The 23,220-nt window shown below is 36.2% G+C and overlaps 1 protein-coding gene across 1 annotated transcript; it reads right to left on the bottom strand.

Moving 5' to 3' along the window:
- Window positions 1–3,630: 3,630 nt before the first annotated feature.
- Window positions 3,631–7,652, bottom strand: LOC128646091 (glucose-6-phosphatase catalytic subunit 1-like). The gene is made up of 5 exons (XM_053699537.1): window positions 7,381–7,652; window positions 6,516–6,625; window positions 5,605–5,710; window positions 5,083–5,198; window positions 3,631–4,777 (listed from the first exon to the last, which is right to left on the bottom strand). Exons 1-5 carry the CDS (start codon window positions 7,596–7,598, stop codon window positions 4,266–4,268), a joined length of 1,062 nt encoding a protein of 353 aa, XP_053555512.1. The 5' UTR covers window positions 7,599–7,652; the 3' UTR covers window positions 3,631–4,265.
- Between the last annotated feature and the right edge of the window lie 15,568 nt (window positions 7,653–23,220).

The raw sequence follows: 23,220 nt of genomic DNA, 5'->3' as shown, positions 1-23,220 counted from the left end.
CTATGTGGCGCAATTAACGCTCGAGTGGGAACATTAATTAGCGCTTCACTCGTAATCTGGCCCAAAATATGAGAAAAGAGCGTGAAGATAACAGTTTCCAGTTGTGTTGTGTACAGCAGGAATTCTAAAGTTTAATGTGCGACACACATAGCTTCAGCAAGATTCAACTGCTGCTTGTGAGGCTTTCCCTCCTACACAGTGAAATGTTTACATAGTTTAGTAAAGTGTGCATGACATGAATCTGAAATACAGTCATTATTTAAAAAACAAACACAAAAAAAACCCCAGCATTAACACATAGCCCTAAGCCGTACTCATAGCATACTTTATAGACTCATATCATATACATAAAAAAATATTTCCCATAATTGCCATAAACATTTTTTTTTTAATATATATAATGTATATATATTTGCTGTTATCCTCTTGTAGTGTTATTATGTTCTGCTTTTATATTCATATAAAATGTGGTTGTTACATTTATGTTTTCATACATTTACATTTGTATTATTGTTTACACATCTAAATGGTTACCTGAATAATCTATTTACCTTTTTTTCTGCTGACAAATTCCACATATTTTATTACAATTTAGTAACAGAAAATTAATATTTAGGGAATAGTTCTTCAATGTCATTGTAATATCAGGTATTTTTTTAGTTAGTCTAATTGTTTGACCAAGGACCCAAACTCTTAATTATTTTTTAATACTGTTAATTGTTTATGATCATTCATTTGTATGATTGTGAGTACTTTTTATACTGTATTAATATTTAGTTAAAGGAATATGAAAACCAATTTTTTTTCTTTCATGATTCAGACAGAGCATGCAATTTTAAGCAACTTTCTAATTTACTCCTATTATAATTTTTCCTTGTTCTCTTTATATCTTTATTTGAAAAGCAGGAATGTAAACTTAGGAGCTGGCCCATTTTTGGTTTAGCACCTGGGTAGCGTTTGCTGATAGGTGGCAAAATGTAGCCTTTTCAAATAAAGATACCAAGAGAATGAAGAAAAATTGATAATAGGAGTAAATTAGAAAGTTGCTTAAAATTGCTCTAACTGAATCATGAAAGAAAAAAAAATTGGGTTTCATATCCCTTTAATTTTGACTAGACTGTCCCTTTAATTAGTTTTTGTGACTCTTTTGGTTAAAGGGATAGAACTGTCAAAATATATTTTTTTTATTTCATGATTTAGACAGATCATAACATTTTAAACAATGTTCCATTTTACTTCTATAATCAAATTTGCTTTGTTCTTTTGGTATTCTTTGCTAAAGAAGCCGCAATGCGCCACGGGGAGCTAGCTGAACACATCAGGTAAGCCAATAACAAGAGGCAAATATGTGCAGCCATGAATGAGCAACTAGCTCCCAGTAGTGCTTTGCTTCTCCTTAGCCTACCTAGGTATTCTTTTCAATAAAGGACAGCAAGAGAAATAAGCAAATCAGACAATAGATATAAATTGGAAATTTGTTTAAAACGGCATGCTCTGAATCATTAAAGAAAAATGTTGGCTTTTATAGCCCTTTAAGTGTACCTGAAGTTGTCAATTAACCCTTCAGGGCGGTGTCATCTGTGCAAGCTCGGGAAACCAAGTTCCAAAAGTAAGCAATAGGGGGAAAGGAAGTCACAGGAGCACTGATTGGCTACTGGGGGTACTGCCTGTCGGATCTTCTGGACCTTGAACAAGGAGGGGAGCAGGATGCCGCAAATGTTAGGACATTTCATGCCATAAAACCCAGTGCTGTTAAGATGGCATGGAAAGTCTTAAGGGTGTCAAAGGGTTAACATACATTTTTATTATTATTATTATTATTATTAATATTGTAGTTGTATTGTAAAGTATTATCTTTATAATGTTTTCATTTTTAGATCTATAAAGTTGATATATTTTTTTTCTTATAGCCCCAGCTAAGTGTTTCAGTAGTGTGTCCAGACACCCTGGTTAACAAGCACTACTGTTAAAGGTTGCTTTAGTTAACAACTTCAGAATCATATATCTCAATCTAACCATAAAATGAACCTAATAAATATAGAAATATAGGAAGACTTGCATATTGATGAGTGACTTGCAGACAGATGAGTGACTTACAGACAGATGAGTGACTTGCAGACAGATGAGTGACTCACGGAGAGATGAGTGAGGTAATGTGTTTATATATAAGGTGCGAGGTCTTCAGAGGTCTGGGAGTTTTGTTGCAGGGTCAAGTGGGTTCTACTTATGTACCTGATACAAGTTCAAATTCAATTGAACTTTATTGACATGATTTGACAATGTTGCCAAAACACACATTTTAAGAAATGTAATTTTGGTACTTCAAGAATCAGATATAGAATGTTATGTTACTTTCATTTGAAAGTAAATAACAGAGAATGTCATACATAATAAGGACTGGTGTTAAAAGATACTAGGTATGTTTATTTTAGCATTAACTTTATCTTAGGAGTTCTCTAATTCACATTGTGTAAATAGTTTTTAAATATATACTTATTATACAGTGTTTTCATTGGTACGTAAATATATTATGTCAATGGAGTTTTGGGGATTTCCTGGAATACTTGCTGATGTGCACAAACATGCTGAGAGACATACAAAAGTACAAAGACATACAGAGACAATGCAAGCAAAATACAGTAATCTATAAGCATAGTCATACTAATGAGCCTATTAACAATATGATATGGAAATACATGACACAAACACAATACCACATTGACACACACACACACACTAGTTCTTGGAGACTTTGTAGTATTATTTACAAAATTCATTATATCATATGCAAGAAAGACTTTTCCCCCACTTTTCTCTTGTGTATTTTGATGCAGTACCAAACTAGACTCCAGGGGCATAAACATACACACATAGGTATACACAGAAATACACATATTTCAGGTTTTGTGGTATATGAGGACATCAAGAGAAAAAAGGAGAGGGTGTTATTTATAGTAAGAAGATTGTATCTACAGTGCCCAAATTATGAGGACACAGGCCCTGTCATCATAATCCCAAATGTCCCCATAGCGTGGCGTGTATTTAGGTGAAATGTCTCTGTAAACCATAAAAACCAACACACACACTGATGCACGCAAAGTTTGATGTATATATAAAACTCTTCTATACACAGACAAACACACACACATTATCTATCTATCTATCTATCTATCTATCTATCTATCTATCTATCTATCTATTATTTAGCGCTGCGGAATCTGTTGGCGCTCTATAAATAACCGATAATAATAATATTATCTATAAATATGAATTCCCTCAGACACAGTTGCATATAACAGACAGTATACAGAAACACTTATGCTCTCAATGACACATTTTCAGAAACAGTGATGTATAGATATATTGATATCAGTAAACACAGACACATTTACACATATAAAGATATGCATACGCGCATAATCATATAAACATTTCCTATGAGATTATCAAACGGATATGAAACCACATTTTAATAAATCAAACATTGTATCAGGAGACAAAAAAGCAGTGGGTTTTATAGTCCTTTATTTTATATATAAAAAATATTAGAAAATTCCTAGCATAATATGTGATAACATGGATTATGCCTATTATGATCAAAAAAAGAAAAACAACAAGACAAAAAACCCCTTTGTTTAAAGACTTTTTTTAATAAAATAAATAGTTATTAGAAATAGTTGCTAATATAACAAAAAAATCCTAACTAGAGCCACTAGGCCTGCTACTGATTTTGTTCTGTATGGCATTTCCACATGCATTTAACTTTTATAAAATAAAAACTGAGCCATTACTAGCACTTTCAAAACCTTTTCTGATGTATTCTGGGAAGTCAGTATGGCTCATTCTGAACCAGAGATGGTAGTTACATTGATTAGTGTCCGACTCTGGCTAGGCCTTTCAAAGCTACCATTTTTACCTGAGGTGCACCATATTTGTTTAGCAGCTTTTGAGTCTTTAGTACTTCAGTAATTCCTGCTCCAAGAAAACTAGCGGAAGAAGTTCATTCTTACTAACCCTTTTGGGCTTTGTAGATCACTGTAACCAGCCACCTTAGTATAGCAGAATAGCTTCTTGTAAAGATATATTTTAGTGGATGGAGAGTTGTTGCATAGAACTGTTTAACAGTCACACTCCAGTCACTTAATAGATGTTCACATTTCAAGAGTCTTTTTCTCAGGTGCTCATCATTGAAGAATATTTTTTTCCAATATTTGTCCAGTCCATTAAAATATTACTACAACTAGTAAAAGTTAAAATTAGTTCCACTAAAGATTTTTTTTGGTCTGTTGATGAAGAATCTGAGATACACAATAAGGGACAATTCCTACTGCAGTTAGGGGCACAGCTGCACTTTTGCAGAATGATAAAACATAGAAGAGCATCTCCACTTTGGTTGGTGGCTTGAAGGAGTCAAATAAATGGAGGACAAACAGAGAGATCACAATGCACCAGATACGAAAGACAAATTGTCTTCCCTGTTTTCCTTGGCAGCTTTCCTGGTAAAGTTTAGAGTTGAGGGCCAGCCCCAAGCCAAAAAAGATTCCTAGGTTCCTGAGAAGACCAGCAAAGGGGGTGGTATCAATGTGGATCCACTCAGGCCGAGCACACCATCTCTTGGCTTTCTCCAGAGTCCATAGGAGGTCCACACCCATTGATTTAAGAACCAAATAGAAGCCCAGTGCAATTGAGAAGAGGAAAAGGGTGGTATAGACATATTTCTTTAAACTGGCTTTGTAAATAAACCTTATGTGATGAAAAGCTTCAGCAACCACCATACCTGTTAAAAAGAAATATAAATTAGTTTATGAATACAAAACTATATTTACAACAAATAGCTGTGTTGATTAGTGTAGTGACTTGACATGTAAGGGCTGTTGTATATTTAAAGAGGCAGATGAGAAGCCCTGCATCAAATTTTAGTTTTCATTAACATCAAACTTTTCTGTAGAAATTAACAAAATATTCTTTTGTTTTCTAAAAAAAGATTTGATTATGTTGTATCTTGCCTATGCTGATTAACTAGTTTTTATGTAGGCTACAAATAAATGTGATTCATTTTCTAATTTGTTTTGTTTGACTTACCTGCGATAACTCCAGCCACAACCTGGTGAGGAAAATGTGCAGCTAGGAATATTCGAGACAGGCAGACGCAGACCTGAACAGCCCAGAACGCTGTCCAGAGTGTTCCACGGACAAACCTGAAATTAAAGGAAACATTAGTTTATCTGCTCACTTGTAATTTTGATGATACTGAATATATAAAATAGCCACAATGCCTAGGTATGGTAGTGGGCAAGTGATTTAAGTGGCCATGGAAGATCTGAATTTTACGCAAGTGCAGGGGAAAATAACTTATGGGAAAGTCTCCAAAGTGTTGGTGACTGATATGATATGTTCATCATATTGATAAGTCTACAAAGGTTTTTATATTAGGGGTGGAACTGAAAATGAATAGACATTTTGGGGCACACTGTAAGAGTATTGAATAGAAATTAAAAACTGGTAAATATTGGTAACAGATGGAAAGTTGGGAAAGTGTAAAGGGCAACCACATTTGACAAACCATTTCTATCTGATATTATGTCATTATAAAATACAACTCACCAATTTTTAATGGCTGATTCCTTCTTCTTCAAAACTATTGTAAGAATGGCTGAAACCATAACATAGTAAATTCCAGCAGACCCCATGGCATGACCTGAAGGGCTTCCTGTAAAGACCAAGAAGGAATACATAGTAAGATGGAGATAAACATAAATTCAACTTAAAATATTAAAGCACCTCTTGCTCTAACTGTTATAAAACAAACTGTTTAAGTAACTTAGTTAATTTACTAAGTTAATGTATGATCAGCCGAATGCTTATGATTCAGTGTATAAATATAAAAAAAAATTAAATGATAGCCAAGGTTTATTGAGCAAATCATGAAGTCAGTTTAAAAGAAACTTTATTGAAATGTAAGGCATTTTTTAAATAAAAAATAATACTCTTCTTTCTAAATTGCTACTTCCTTTTTGCTTTGCATGTCGAGATATGAAAAGTTAGCCAAAACTGCTGCATTTGTTTCGGTTTTCATGTTTACTAAATCCAAATGTAGGTAATTTAGATGTTCAAATTTTTCATATATGTAACTCAAACAGGCTAATTAATTCATTTAAATTTGCACTCTCAAATACTTTAATCTAGACCAGGGGTGTCCAAACTTTGCTCTCCAGAGGTTTTGGAACTACATTTCCCATGATGCTCAGCTAGATAAAATGCTGGCTGAGCATCATCGGAAATGTAGTTCCAAAACCTCTGGAGAGCAAAGTTTGGACACCCCTGATCTAGACTAATGAAAGTGAATGAGGAGTGTGGTTTTAGTTCTCTCAGCGTGTCTAATACTCTAAAGATTAACTGAACTTAAAAAAGGGCACTTTTAATTGATTTGGCAATAAGGCTCTACTATACTGGACCTTTATTGTTTAAAGCAATTTAGTAGATATAGACAATAAACTTTATATTTAGTTTCTCACCTGGTCCTGTCTCACAGGTAGCAGGAAACTGTTCAATGATAGGAGCTGAGCTGTTGCCATAGTAATCAGTGTCATGAACCCACCAATACGGTCTCTGTCCAAAGAGAATCCTATAAAGAATAATAGCACATGGTCATTATGAGTAAAATATTTTAATCTGTGCATTATTATGTGTGAGTTAATAATATATAATAAACAGGATACTTTAACAAATAAATAAAATGATACAGATATATGAAAAGAGAATAACAAAAAAACCCCACCTGTACTATTAATATAGCTTTGGAGTTTTGGAAGCTCTTTTTTTAATTTAAAGTTTAGAAACAAATAGTTAATTAGTTCTATCCTTTTTCATTCCCATATAATATATCAGTATGCAGCAGCACTTGAATATCTTTAGAAATCAATACTTTACTCAGTATTGATCATATTCTCTGGAATAAGTTGGTCATCCTCCAAGGAATGACATTTAGGGCTAACCAATCATTTTATTAATGTTGATGTTCTTTTTAACATGACTAGGTTTTTATACTATATTGCATTCTCCTTAAAATTTTTATTGTATAATTATATTTAAAGTCATTTTACCAGATCCAACATATACAAAGCATATGATAAATGGGATCTAAAATCATAGGCTTAATGATTTAACTCTTTCAACCATCTGTAGAGTGCAATCATATAGAAAATCTGAGGATAATAGAATGAGGTAATAATATATGAAATGTAACTGTATATTAAAGGACATCAAATCAAAGAGAACACTTTTACAGGAGGAAGAATTATGAAAGTGTCTACTACAAACACCAAATATTCTTCCCCCTATTGAGACTAAGCCTTTACTTTTGCTTTAGGACATACTCACCACTTGAAGACAAGGTTGAGCCAGTCCCCGATAACGGCCACCCAGATGAGTTTGATGCCCACTGACTCACACAGGTGGAACCAGATGGGGAAGAAGATGAAGAAGGTATTTCTGAGGTCAGCAGCAAATGAGACAAACATGAACAAGTCTTGAGAACTCTTGTAGCTTGTCTGTAGATATTGGACCATCTGAACTCCAGAGTCGTGAAGAGCATCCATTGTTATCAGTATCAGTAAAGAGCTTTGTGTTAAGTGAATCCTTTTTCTCCCTGTTTATACTGCCTCTCACTCTTAATCTCTAGAGATATTTATACTGTCCCAGGCCTCCTGTTTACCACTGAAAAACCTGTTTCTAACCTTTGGACTCGTAAAAAAAAAAAACTGCGTTAAAAAATATGCTATCGATCAAAGGTAATGACACAAACATGTTTGGTACAATGTGAGCTGAAAAACAATGTAATCTGACTTCTACTAATTCCTGACACTTATTACTCAGTTATGAACTTTTAGAACATGCTCAGAAATTAATGTAAAGACAGTTATTTTTTTCTTATATTTACCAGCAGACTCAATGGTTTGTTTTAAAACTTTGATATAAAATCGGATTCTATTTATTTAGGTTTACTTTTTTAATGTAGGGTTTTGTTTTTATCATACAATCTTTTGTTGGCAAAATATTATTTTGTATTTATGGTTAAATGAATGTGCTTTCAGTTAAAACAAATATTACCTATAACTTTATAAACTCTGAAATTAATTAGTTGTGACTAAATGGCGCTAATAAATGCATTATGAATTATTATTATGTTTCCAAGCTTTGGCGTTCGAATGACAACACAATGAGCTGTTATGTTGTAGTATGGACATTAACACATATAAGTAAATAACCAGATTGCTAGGATTTTGAAAGGTGCTGCACCAGAGAAAAGCCTTTTCATCAGGTTACCAATAGACATACAGTATGCAGCCGGCAAAAATTAGTTTCGTACAAACTTTTCATAATGAATATGTGTAGAAATTAGTTTCCCCGAATATTTGTTGCCTGCACTATTCTTTATTCTATTTGTTTAAAACAAACACTGAATATTCCTTAAACATCTACATTTGTTTTCATTAAAACTTATATAAATGTTTAAAAGCTACAGGTATTCACCCTGACAGCCCGAATAGGAGGCTTAGTGCGGCAGGCTCCTAGGAACTTACCTTCTCCTTTAGTGCAGGCCCTGGGAGCCACTGCACATACGGCTAGATTTAGAGTTGGGCGGTAGCCGTCAAAACCAGCGTTAGAGGCTCCTAACGCTGGTTTTTACCGCCCTCTGGTATTTGGAGTCAGTCAGGAAAGGGTCTCACGCTCACTTTACAGCCGCTACTTTTCCATACCGCAGATCCCCCTACGCCATTTGCGTATCCTATCTTTTCAATGGGATCTTTCTAACGCCGGTATTTAGAGTCGTGGCTGAAGTGAGCGTTAGAAATCTAACGACAAAACTCCAGCCGCAGAAAAAAGTCAGTAGTTAAGAGCTTTCTGGGCTAACGCCGGTTTATAAAGCTCTTAACTACTGTGCTCTAAAGTACACTAACACCCATAAACTACCTATGTACCCCTAAACCGAGGTCCCCCCACATCGCCGCCACTCTATTAAAAATGTTTAACCCCTAATCTGCCGACCGCACACCGCTGCCACCTACGTTATCCCTATGAACCCCTAATCTGCTGCCCCTAACACCGCCGACCCCTATATTATATTTATTAACCCCTAATATGCCGCCCCCAACGTCGCCGCTACCTACCTACACTTATTAACCCCTAATCTGCCGACCGGACCGCGCCGCTATTATAATAAAGTTATTAACCCATAATCCGCCTCACTCCCGCCTCAATAACCCTATAATAAATAGTATTAACCCCTAATCTGCCCTCCCTAACATCGCTGACACCTAACTTCAAGTATTAACCCCTAATCTGCCGATCGGAGCTCACCGCTACTCTAATACATTTTTTAACCCCTAAAGCTAATTCTAACCCTAACCCTAACACCCCCCTAAATTAAATATAATTTTATTCTAACGAAATAAATTAACTCTTATTAAATAAATTATTCCTATTTAAATCTAAATACTTACCTGTAAAATAAACCCTAATATAGCTACAATATAAATAATAATTATATTGTAGCTATTTTAGGATTAATATTTATTTTACAGTCAACTTTGTATTTATTTTAACCAGGTACAATAGCTATTAAATAGTTAAGAACTATTTAATAGTTACCTAGTTAAAATAATTACAAAATTACCTGTAAAATAAATCCTAACCTAAGTTACAATTAAACCTAACACTATACTATCAATAAATAAATTAAATAAACTACAGGTATACCCCGCTCATACAGCGGGTTAGGGACCGGAGCCCCGCTGTAAAGTGAAAACCGCCTTAAAGTGAAACAAGGCAGTTTTAGCTTTCTTTTCAGTGTTTAAAATCTTAAAAACATGTTTGAACTAACATATATTAGGGGTGTAATAGCACTACGTTTAGTTTAACACTAGCACAGCAAGTATTCAATTAGTATTCAATAAATACTGTACCTGTAAAATAGTGACAATTACTGTAGTAAAATTTGCCAGACTATAGCACTGAGACACAGATTGCACTGCAATGCTGTTAACAGAGTGAACTAAGCATAACAAAATGGTGCCTGTCACTTTTCTCGCAATCTCACAATGATTACAGCACTGTTTCAAAATCCTTGGAGTTTGAACTTCAGCTCCACAAAGCGCTGTATTAGCGAATCGCTGTAAAGTGAAGCGCTGTAAAGTGAGGTATACCTGTACCTACAATTATCTACAATTAAACCTAACACTACACTATCAATAAATTAATTAAATACAATACCTACAAATAAATACAATTAAATAAACTAACTAAAGTACAAAAAATAAAAAAATATTTACAAACATTAGAAAAATATTACAACAATTTTAAACTAATTACACCTACTCTAAGCCCCCTAATAAAATAACAAAGCCCCCCAAAATAAAAAAATGCCCTACCCTATTCTAAAATTAAAATAGAAAAGCTCTTTTACCTTACCAGCCCTGAAAAGGGCCCTTTACGGGGCATGCCCCAAAGAATTCAGCTCTTTTGTCTGTAAAAAAAAACATACAATACCCCCCCAACATTACAACCCACCACCCACATACCCCTAATCTAACCCAAACCCCCCTTAAATAAACCTAACACTAAGCCCCTGAAGATCTCCCTACCTTATCTTCACCACACCGGGTCCCGATCTGTCCAGAAGAGCCTCCGATGTCTTGATCCAAGCCCAAGTGGGGGGCTGAAGAGTGACATCCATCCTCGGGCTGAAGTCTGGATCCAAGCGGCGGCTGAAGAAATCCATCATCGGGCTGAAGTCTTGATCCAAGCGGGCGCTGAAGAAGTCCATCATAGGGATGAAGTCTTCTATGAAGCAGCATCTTCAATCTTCTTTCTTCCGGAGCCATCATCTCCGGACGCGGAACATCCTCTTCTACCGACGCCTACTCGCCGAATGACGGTTCCTTTAAATGACGTCATCCAAGATGGCGTCCGTCGAATTCCGATTAGCTGATAGGATTCTATCAGCCAATCGGAATTAAGGTAGGAAAATTCTGATTGGCTGATGGAATCAGCCAATCAGATTCAAGTTCAATCCGATTGGCTGATCCGATCAGCCAATCCGATTGAGCTCGCATTCTATTGGCTGATCGGAACAGAATTTTCCTACCTTAATTCCGATTGGCTGATAGAATCCTATCAGCCAAACGGAATTCGACGGACGCCATCTTGGATGACGTCCCTTAAAGGAACCTTCATTCTTCAGTTGGACGTCGGAAGAAGAGGATAGATCCGCGCTGGAGGTCTTCAGGATGGAGCCGTTCATCGGATGAAGATAGAAGATGCCGCTTGGATCAAGATGGTTGCCGGTCCGGATCTCCTCTTCTTCCCGGATAGGATGAAGACTTTGGAGCCTCTTCTGGACCTCTTCAACCGACGCTTGATAGAAGACTTCAGCCGGATTATGGATCGTCAGCCCCTGCTTGGGCTTGGATGAAGACTTCGGAGCCAGGACGGATCGGTGTGATACCCGGTGTGGTGAAGACAAGGTAGGATGATCTTCAGGGGGGTAGTGTTAGGTTTATTTAAGGGGGGTTTGGGTTAGATTAGGGGTATGTGGGTGGTGGGTTTTAATGTTGGGGGGTTGTATTTTTCTTTTACAGGCAAAAGAGCTGAATTCTTTGGGGCATGCCCCACAAAGGGCCCTTTTTAAATTTAGAATAGGGTAGGGCATTTTTTTATTTTGGGGGGCTTTGTTATTTTATTAGGGGGCTTAGAGTAGGTGTAATTAGTTTAAAATTGTTGTAATATTTTTCTAATGTTTGTAAATATTTTTTTATTTTTTGTAACTTAGTTTTTTTATTTTTAGTACTTTAGTTAGTTTATTTAATTGTATTTAATTGTAGGTATTTTATTTAATTAATTTATTGATAGTGTAGTGTTAGGTTTAATTGTAGATAATTGTAGGTAGTTTATTTAATTTATTTATTGATAGTGTAGTGTTAGGTTTAATTGTAACTTAGGTTAGGATTTATTTTACAGGTAATTTTGTAATTATTTTAACTAGGTAACTATTAAATAGTTATTAACTATTTAATAGCTATTGTACCTGGTTAAAATAAATACAAAATACCTGTAAAATAAATATTAATCCTAAAATAGCTACAATATAATTATAATTTATATTGTAGCTATATTAGGGTTTATTTTACAGGTAAGTATTTAGCTTTAAATAGGATTAATTTATTTAATAAGAAATAATATATTTCGTTAGATTTAAATTATATTTAACTTAGGGGGGTGTTAGTGTTAGGGTTAGAATTAGCTTTAGGGGTTAATCCATTTATTAGAGTAGCGGCGAGATCAGGTCGGCAGATTAGGGGTTAATAATTGCAGTTAGGTGTCGGCGATGTTAGGGATGGCAGATTAGGGGTTAATACTATTTATTATAGGGTTTTTGAGGCGGGAGTGAGGCGGATTAGGGGTTAATACATTTATTATAGTAGCGGTGCGGTCGGCAGATTAGGGGTTAATAAGTGTAGGTAGGTGGCGGCGACATTGGGGGCGGCAGATTAGGGGTTAATAAATATAATATAGGGGTCGACGGTGTTAGGGGCAGTAGATTAGGGGTACATAGCTATAATGTAGTTTGCGGTGGTGTACGGAGCGGCAGATTAGGGGTTAATAATAAAATGCAGGGGTCAGCAATAGCGGGGGCGGCAGATTAGGGGTTAATAATTGTAAGGTTAGGGGTGTTTAGACTCGGGGTACATGTTAGAGTGTTAGGTGCAGACTTAGGAAGTGTTTCCCCATAGAAAACAATGGGGCTGCGTTAGGAGCTGAACGCTGCTTTTTTGCAGGTGTTAGGTTTTTTTTCAGCTCAAACGGCCCATTGTTTTCTATGGGGGAATCGTGCACGAGCACGTTTTTGAAGCTGGCCGCGTCCGTAAGCACCGCTGGTATCGAGAGTTGCAGTGGCGTTAAATATGCCTGTACGCTCCCTTTTTGGAGCCTAACGCAGCCCTTCTGTGAACTCTAAATACCAGCGGTATTTAAAAGGTGCGGGGGAAAAAAAGCACGCGTAGCTAACGTACCCCTTTGGCCGCAGAACTCTAAATCTAGCCGTAAGTCTCCTATTAGCTGGGCCTTGGCTCTGCAAAGAAGAAGACTGGGTCTGCGCATCTCTCCAGCGCGCTGATAGTACGGGATCGATTTATGAAGCAGCGGATGCTGCTTCTGACCCAATCCGCTTCAGGTCCGCCTGAAGCGGAAGTTAAAAGGCTATTAAACCCAATTTTTTTTCTTTCTTTCTAATTTACTCCATATATAATTTTTTTCTTTGTTCGCTTGGTATGCTTTGTTGAATGAGCAGCAATGCACTACTGATTTCTAACTGAACACATGGGGGAGCCAATGACAATCAGTATATATATGCAGCCACCAATCAGCAGCTAGAACCTAGGTTCTTTGCTGCTCCTGAGCTTTCCTAGATGAAACTTTCAGCAAATGATAACAAGAGAAGGAAGCATCTTCAATAATCAAAGTAAATTGGAAAGTTGTATAAAATTGTATTCTCTAGCTGAATCATGAAATAAAAAAATTGGTTTTCATGTCCCTTTAAGAAGCATGGATTTGAGAACCAAATGAGGCAGCAGACAACAATCTGCCTGATCGGATACGATCGTGTTGATTGACACCCCCTGCTAGCAGCTGATTGGCCGCAAATGTGCAGGGGGCGGCATTGCACAAGCACTAGGCCCCTAATTATTAACCTTTAAAACATTTTTTAAAAGAAACAAATGAATACTAATGAATATTTTTGTTTTTAATTCCCTTGGTGCTGTCATTCTGATATTCGTTTTGTTAAAACAAATACAAAACAAATGCACATCTCTAGTTACCACCACGTGTACATATAAGGCATATGTTATGTAGACCAACTGGTATTTTTACATGGAGAACAGTGGTATCAATATGTAATATGTGTAAGACTGTTTATTGCTTTACAGCATAGGCCTACCATTGTTTGGTGCTTAGAGGAGCAGAACACACACCTTAAATGACCCTTCAGAAGGTAGTATAGTGACTAGGACACTTTGTGACTTCTGTAATTAAAAACAGCAAGCTTGGGGGCGGAGCCAGCAACCGTTGCAGCAGGACACAGCTTAATGGAGCTCCTGAATTTATTGTAAAAAGTTTACAATAATGAGGAAAGTTGCCATAAAGACAACATAAATATGCAAGCTGAAAACCTTCACATAGTACCGGCATCATATGGGAGCTGATGTTTGCACTGAGTCCTTTGCCTATTACTGTCAAAGAAGCGACAAGGCGGACTATCACGCAGATCTGGGAGCCATCTTATGAACCTAACCTGTTTCCCTGTATGGACTTAACATATGCACCTGAATTTATTGTAAAAAGTTTACAATAATGAGTATAGTTGCCATAAAGACAACATAAATATGCAAGAAGAAAACCTTCACATAGTACCGGCATCATATGGGAGCTGATGTTTAGACTGAGTCCTTTGCCTATTACTCTCAAAGAAGCGACAAGGCGGACTATCACGCAGATATGGGAGCCATCTTATGAACCTAACCTGTTTCCCTGTATGAACTTAACATGTGCACCTGACAATTTGAATGCCTCAGGCTACCGCACTGTTTTCCCCTCAGATAACCAAGTTAAGGAGTGATCTTTGTTATTTTTGATAACACCTATTATACCACCAGAAGAAAATGGAGGCTGACACTTATTTATTGGAAGAAATTAGCTCTATGCTAAATGAACATCAACTGCCCTTTGGTCACATTAAGATAGGCCATTGGTGGTTCCTGTGACAACAGTCCTATAGTACCCTCACCAAATGAAATTGTTGTAGTGCAGGGCGGAGGCGGTGAGGCTCAGGGGCCCCAGCTATTGCCACCAGCCGCACTCACAACCACAATCGTGTCGAGGGGAAACAGTGTGACCTTGTGGGATCCTAAACAGATACCAAGATCATCTCTCTCCAAGAGGTGGGTTTCTGACCAGACAGGGACTCAGGCTTTCAAAGTTGATGTAGGAGAATCACTAAATACCTTAGGCGCCACTGATCATATAGCATGCCACTTGTAGCATCAAGTTACCAATGTCTCTGGAAGAGATGCCTAAGAGAAAGGTGAAAGGGCAACAGCAGAGCCTACTCCTCACTAGATCTCAGATTTGCAGTATAACATCGTGTGCTAAAAATGGACGACTGACTTACTCTGAAACACTGACTGTGGAACTATGCCATAACTGTACCTGAAGAGTTGGAGTGGGCTAAGAACTGCATGGCAAGCAACTAATAGCGGTATGGATAATATGGAACACCAACACTAATGATAAGATTTTTAAGTCTGTGATTTTGGACATTTTATTATTCCAGCTAACGCGTTTCAGAGCTCATGAGAGGAACAACTACTCAGATTCATATAACAATATGTTCTATAAGATAAAGGGAACTTTTACATTTAATGACTGTTTTACTTAGACTGTTAAATAATAAACATTATTAGAAGCATTTAGTAAGGTTTATAGGTTCCCTGATTTGTAACAACGTTATTTAACGACTAAAGAGGAGTTGGCAGGTCATCCTGTCACTCAGACTAGGGTAGCTAACAAAATGTTTATGGCTACATATTCACACTTCTTCATAATAATGCCCATGCACCTTTTAACATACAGCTCTCCCTGATGTCTAAGCAAAGGAGATCATAATCTGACTTGGGTTAATGTGCTTTGGGACGATAGCTGCAACATAAAATGGGTATTGACTGGTCTATATATATATGGAGCATTGTTTATAACACATCATATTGTCTCTTCCTCCTAGTGTATTTTATATTCCAGAAAGCTCATCGCTGCCACCTTGTTACCTGTTTAACATTGATCTTTGTAGTGTACTGTTTGCACATTTATTTACAATTGAGTTAAACCTCACTGTAGCTACTGCACTCAGGTGATCAGTTGCACCCTAGAGTTCTAAGCGCTTATAGATAATGTGCAGTGCTAAGATTCTAGCAATACTATAAAAGAAAACTGTTCATTGTAAATTTGCCCAGCCCTTTGAATAGCACAGAAGTCGGGTAGGCATATATGGTAAATCTTTATCATGATTCATCCCTAGAAGCCTCTGCTAACTCTAAAGTTATGGACTTTATGGGAATTCTAGCTCTATTGTTCTATTTTTTCAATGAAGGTTAATGACTCTGATAAGTCTAATATTGCAAGCTGTTTTTTGTAAATTACATGTTTATATGTCACTCATGCTAGCCCACTTTACCTGTTATTTAACGATAGGCTCACTTAAATACTCTCTCCTACATAACTAGATCATCAGCCCCAACACCTTCTAGGTGGGGAATAACTATTTTTATGATATAATCTTGAGGTACTCTAGGCCTTATATTAAGTGGAGTAATTTTCCATATGGGTTTCTGCTTGCATCAGATACATTCTCATGGATTTTACATTAATACCTATTATATCACTATATGCGTGAATGCCGCTCTAGAAATTTAATTTTAGTTATATAGTGCAGATTTTCACACCTATATCTGCTAGCTGGCTCCCTATACATCCACCCCCCCCCCCCATTTACCAAAGTACTCTGACATTCCTTATTTGTGTTCAGAGACTAATTTTGCGATTTATCTCGCAAATACTGCTATTGTAATTATTTTTTGTTTGCAACCTATGTAAAACTTGTGCGTGGTCCTCTATATATCTCGATACCCCAAGATAACATATTCTTAGTTTTGTATTTTTCGATTAACGTAAATATCTCTTCTCCTGATGTTTAAATACTTTTGAGGTTACTTGTTTATTTAAGCACAAGATTAATTGAAAGCTATTATAAAACTATTATATTTACATCTCCCTTTGGACTATTTAAGCAACAAGTTAGGCCAAAAGAGGCCTTGAATATTTACCGAGGGGTACTCCTTATTTGTGTTCAGAGACTAATTTTGCGATTTATCTCGCAAATACTGCTATTGTAATTATTTTTTGTTTGCAACCTATGTAAAACTTGTGCGTGGTCCTCTATATATCTCGATACCCCAAGATAACATATTCTTAGTTTTGTATTTTTCGATTAACGTAAATATCTCTTCTCCTGATGTTTAAATACTTTTGAGGTTACTTGTTTATTTAAGCACAAGATTATTTGAAAGCTATTATAAAACTATTATATTTACATCTCCCTTTGGACTATTTAAGCAACAAGTTAGGCCAAAAGAGGCCTTGAATATTTACAGAGGGGTACTCATCTTACAAAAGATTCTTGTGTAACCTATACAAAACGTGTGCATGGTCCTTTATATTTCTCGTTACTCCTAGACCTTATGTGTCAAAAGATAAAAAAAGGAAACAATTTCTGTGGCGCCAAATAAGGCTGAATATACGTATATGGGGTTTCAGGCTACAGAAAACGATATAGAGACTTTAAAATGTAGTATCAGAATCCCGTAGGATATATATTTTATACGTCTTATAGATTTGCAATACTAAAAAACTCGATTAAAACGTTACAACAATAAAACAAAAATTAAACATCACATATGCATATGACAACGTGAAACCAATTCAAATTAAAAAGTTAAAATAAAAAGGTTGTTAGAAGGAATCCATGCTGAAAGTTTGAATCCAACGATCCTGTAAACGATACAATGAGACAAGAGATCCTTGTCAGAGTATGGCAAACTTTTTCACTTAAAGGTGCACTTTTTTACTTACACCGAAAGTGAATTGCAGCTGATCCGTATAGGGGATCTTTATCCTCCTGGTCCTTTCTTGCTTTCTCCGTCTGGGAACCACAATTGTAACTTTTTAAGTTACCAATCTTTTTAGGATACAAATGTAGCACTTTTCTTTTGTGAGTCTGCAGCCTGGAATGAATGCGGTCAAACTACGGAAGCCTCAGGAGGCCAAAAACAAAGCAAACAGAGCAACGCGTTTCGACTACAAGCCTTTCTCAAGCTCTGCTTTCCAGTGTATCTGTAGCCATTAAATACACTCATACAATTGCTTAAAGGGACATATTTAAAGGGATTTTTTTTAGTTGGTTATTGTTTAATCTTAATGTTTATAATTTATCAGTTACGTTATAATCATATTTGTTTAATGAATTTTCGAATTATAATGAGATATATGCAGCTGCAGATATTCAATTAACAATTGAGAGCTTTATTTACATAAATTAACAATGGTGATATATATATATATATATATATATATATATATATACTATATATATACAGTATATATATATATGCAGTAATTTCTATAACATTATAGACTACTTCTGATCTTGGAATATTTAATAACTCCTATTATCCTTATTCTATCTGTGGATGGTCTATCTGAAGAAAATAAATAGACTAATTATATTAGGTGTATTTATTTGTGTGTGTCTAATCTTATTTGTTTGTTTAAACACAAGTTCACTTGAAAGCAATTTTGTTGAATATTTACTATAGTTACATCTCCCCCTAGAATACTTAAGCAATAAGTTAGGCCCAAGAGTGGCCTTGAATAGTTACTTAAGTAAACTCATATTATAAAAGGGGAAAAATAGAGGTTCTATCTTCAGCGTGCATCTGGTAACAATAGTACCTTGAATCATAGCAATGTTCCCCTATATAGGTAAATCTTTACTTAGTTTGTCTTTAACTCTGTTTTTTATCATTTTTTTTATTATGGTTGTATTTGCATGGCTTGGTTTATTGTATACTATGTATATCAGTAATCCAGATGTAACCTATTCTCATTTGCTCTGTATACTTCTTTGAACCTCAATAAAAACTATTTAAAAAAAAACAAAAAAAAACAAACAAACAGCAAGCTTGATACCTGTGTAGACTGTACTAGGACACATATATAATAGAGATATTTTAGTGTATATCGTTAGTGTTAGGCTTCCTAGTGGGTCTGAAGCACCCTAAAGGAACAACTTCTCTATGGGCCCGATAATCTAAAGGTCTCTGGGCTGGCGAGATTATTAAATAATGCTTGCCAGTACTTCTATTTCCCTGGTGAAATTATCTAAAGTCACTTTTTACCTGGAAAGCATGGTGTCTCACACAGGGGCGTATACTGCATTGTTGTATGTTATATGCATAATAAAATTTGTATTTTAAAAATGTTATAAAACAAATAAGTCACTCAAAAATACTCAGGACAAAATTGCTAAGGTGAATCAAAAATCGTAATTCTTTACCAAAAATCGTATTTTATTAAAAATGTACAATTTGTATGTAAATTTCAAAGGAATAAATTGTATTAAATATGCACAGCGTAAATCATAATTTAAAGGGACACTGAACCCAAATTGTTTCATAATTCAGATAGAGCATGAAATTTTAAGCAACTTTCTAATGTACTCCTATTATCAAATGTTCTTTAATCTCTTGGTATCTTTATTTGAAATGCAAGAATGTAAGTTTAGATGCCGACCCATTTTTGGTGAACAACCTAGGTTGTCCTTGCTGATTGGTGGATAAATTCATCCACCAATCAAAAACTGCTGTCAAGAGGTCTGAACCAAGAAAAAAGCTTAGATGCCTTCTTTATCATATAAACATAGCAAGAGAACGAAGAAACATTGATAATAGGAGTAAATTAGAAAGTTGCTTAAAATTGCATGCTCTATCTGAATCACGAAAGAAAGAAAAAATGGGTTCAGTGTCCCTTTAAGTACACAGGATGTGAAAAAATCACTTTGAAATTAGTACATTTAAGTACAAAATACAAAGCGTAATTGCTGTTTTTTAGTAAAATGGGCTGAACATGGGCGCTCCATGGGCGTAAATGAAATTGCCTCTCTAATCCCAGTTTAAATTAATAGAAAACCGCAAAATTTTCTTTCGTGATTTGGATAGAACAAACAATTTTAAAGAACTTTCCAATTTACTTCTATTATCAAATTTGCTTAATTCTCTTTTTATCTTCTGCTGAAGGAACAGCATTACACTGCTGGCAGCTAGATGATCCCATCTAGTTAGCCAATCACAAGAGACAAATGTGTGCAGGCACCAATTAGCAGCAGCTCCCACTAGTGTAGGATATGTGCGTATTCTTTTACAACAAGGGATACCAAGAGAACGAAGTACATTTAAAAATAGAAATGAATTTAAAAGTGTCTTAAAATTACATGCTCTATCTGAATCATGCAAGTTTAATTTTAACTTTTCTATTCCTTTAATTCTGCAAAATGTTGATGCTTCACGCAGAATGCAGTATAATGTGATTTATATTAACTGCACAATTTAATTTTTTTTTGTGCCCCCTGCTCACTGCTAACTTTGCTACCTTTCCAGTGAGCTTCATTAGTTTCAATAGGAGACATCTTGCCACCCGCAGTTATAGCTGTTTCAAAAGTGTATTTAAGTATGCCCTGTGCACCAGCATTTTAAACACAGCACTTTCTCAGAGAGCCTAAGGTGCTTATATCATCTGGTAACGATTTAGTTTGTTAATTGCTGACATGATACAAGCCCCACTGGTGCTCTGAGCAGCTGCAGTATTTAAAATGTTGGTGCACTGAGAATATCTAGCAATGATAACTTTTACTAAATGCATTTTTGCCTTACATGTATATTGCACATATGTTTCTATTTAATGATGTAATTCATCTATGTGCATTTGTATTTTGACCGGAATGTCCCTTTAATGGTGCAAATTACAATGCAGTGTATAGTAAAATATCAAACAATAATTTAATAGATTGTCAAACGCCTCTTTTTTAAGATGTTTGCAAAAATATTCTAAACACTGTCTGACCTTTCATCTTGACAATACTTTTCTGGCTGTATCAGGTACTGACCCTTTATCTCATTAAATACGTCATTGGCTTTTGGTCAGTTTAATCCTACGTAGGCATAACCTTTTTACCCATCAAACACATCAGTAGTTTCTGGAACTGGCCACGACTTGTTTCATAATCATTAGGTTACTTGGGTCACTTGTGGAACTGCACTAGGAATTTATTATGAGTAATATTAACATATTTGAGCCAATAAAGCAGAATTCACAGATATCAAAGCTTTGAAGCTGTAGTATTCATCACACCTTCTGGCAATAAGCCTGATAGATTACACCCCAAACCATACTCAGTGCAATTATGATGCAGCAGAGACTAACCTAACAAATAGCTGCTCATTCACAATAATTTCCATAAATAAGAATGGTTCTATGAAAATTACATGGGACTTGCTTTTTATTATACGTAATATATTACTTTTTAATTTTGTAATCTAAATGTAATGCTCATGCTGCAGATCAGACAGTCCATAGTACCTCCCATTTTCACACAATAGTTTAATTTTGATCAACCAATCGGCATCAATACAGCTGTATGGGTTCCAGTTTGCTGCTTGATGTGAAGATTTCATGTCTCCATTTTGAACATTTGTGTGATGCTTCTGTTGTTCCATTATAAGTAAATGTCTAAGAACTTAGAACACTAAGGCCTAGATTGCAAGTGGAGGGCCAGTGATAGCTCAGGGTGTGCTATCAAAATCTCTCTCTCTCTCTCTCTCTCTCTCTCTCTCTCTCTCTCTCTCTCTCTCTCTCTCTCTCTCTCTCTCTCTCTATATATATATATATATATATATATATATATATATATATATATATATATATATATTATTAAAATAAATGTATAAAAGGTGTTTTAAAGTGATATGGTATATGACAAGGTGGGATATATATATATATATATATATGTATGTGTGTGTGTGTGTGTTTGTGTATATTTGTATGTGTATGTATGTCTACACATATACACACATACAAATATACACATTTATTTATATATTATTATCATTTATTTGTTATTAATTTAACTTGAGTGGTGTTAGAGCTAATCATTTTCTATTCCACTTGTGATCTAGGCAACATTGTTTTAGGGTAAAAAATACAAAATTATGTTTAAAAAAATGTTGAAGTGCAGAAGAAATGTGTATTGTATCTGTCACGGCACCTACATTTTTCTTTAAAACCTCACATATTTATTGACCCCCCATTTCTGAGTCCACTCCATCATTCCCAATAAGACACCACAAACTTTATGGGGTAGAAAAGGCCGCAGCCTGTTTATTAAAACCACAACATAAGTTAAACTTTATAAACATTACAACCTCATATCTAACAATTCACCCAGTGCTTGCCTTTAACCTCTCCATAAGCCCCCACCCCTTTTCAGGGGCGGGGCGTCCACCATCACCTTCCACTTTCTTATTACCAACAGAAGTACCAGCTACTATCTATCAGGCGTAAGCCTCAACAGATCACAGCAAGCACCCCGCCACCACTCGCCTTCAGCGAGTACCGCCACACAGGGCCAAGGCCTTTTCGATCCCCTCCTTAATTGTGAAATTAAACAGGTGTAGACCCACTTCATTCAAATGGACCCCATCCTTCAAATAGAAACACCTGCCCGACTCCCCTTCAAATTCCACATGCCTAAGGCTCATTCCGCCCAGCTTCCTAACATATCCACTGACTGTCCTGTTTACTTTCCTTCTGGAAGCTTCCAATTTCCTGGTGTTCCAAGCTGACCGCCATACCACCCTACTCTCAATCTCTGACCACACTAAAATGATCCCCGGGAACAGTGATAACAACCTATCAATCCCACTCTTCATTCCCCATAACAAATCCTTCTGAGGCATACACCCCAAGTCGTTCCCTCCCACATGGAGAACTAACAACTGAGGGGGGGAAAACACCCTGGCATATTCTGATACCTTCCCAATCACTTGGGCCCACTTCATACCTCGGACCCCCAACCACCGTATATGCACCTGTTCCCTGGAGAAACCCAGCTGCAACCCATTGTCTTTAACAGCTGCCGCTTTCCTCGCCCAAAAAATGTAGGAGTGCCCTAAGATCCAGCAAGACACCGGCCCTGTCAAATAAAGCAAAGAATTCCACTTAACAATATCCCCCTGGTTGTACCACCATCCCCTGCCTCACGTACCCCTGAAATCTTTCAGACCTCCATCTGCCAATCTTTCTGATTACCCCACCATCCAAACCTAGAGATGCTGCCTCCGTCGCTGCCCCAATTCGAAATGAATGTGAACTGAAATCTTCCCCTCTCAACCCCATCGCCACTAACGCCTTCCGCACCACCGCCACAAACTGATACCTAGATAAGGGCATCCCATCATTGTGCACCAACAGTGGACCAGATGAATTATTTGATACCTCAAA

The sequence above is a fragment of the Bombina bombina genome, chromosome 1, assembly GCF_027579735.1.
Source record: "Bombina bombina isolate aBomBom1 chromosome 1, aBomBom1.pri, whole genome shotgun sequence".
Classification (NCBI taxonomy): Eukaryota; Metazoa; Chordata; class Amphibia; order Anura; family Bombinatoridae; genus Bombina; species Bombina bombina.
The sequence above is the reverse complement of the archived record's forward strand: the minus strand, read 5'-3'. Positions and strand labels throughout refer to the sequence as shown.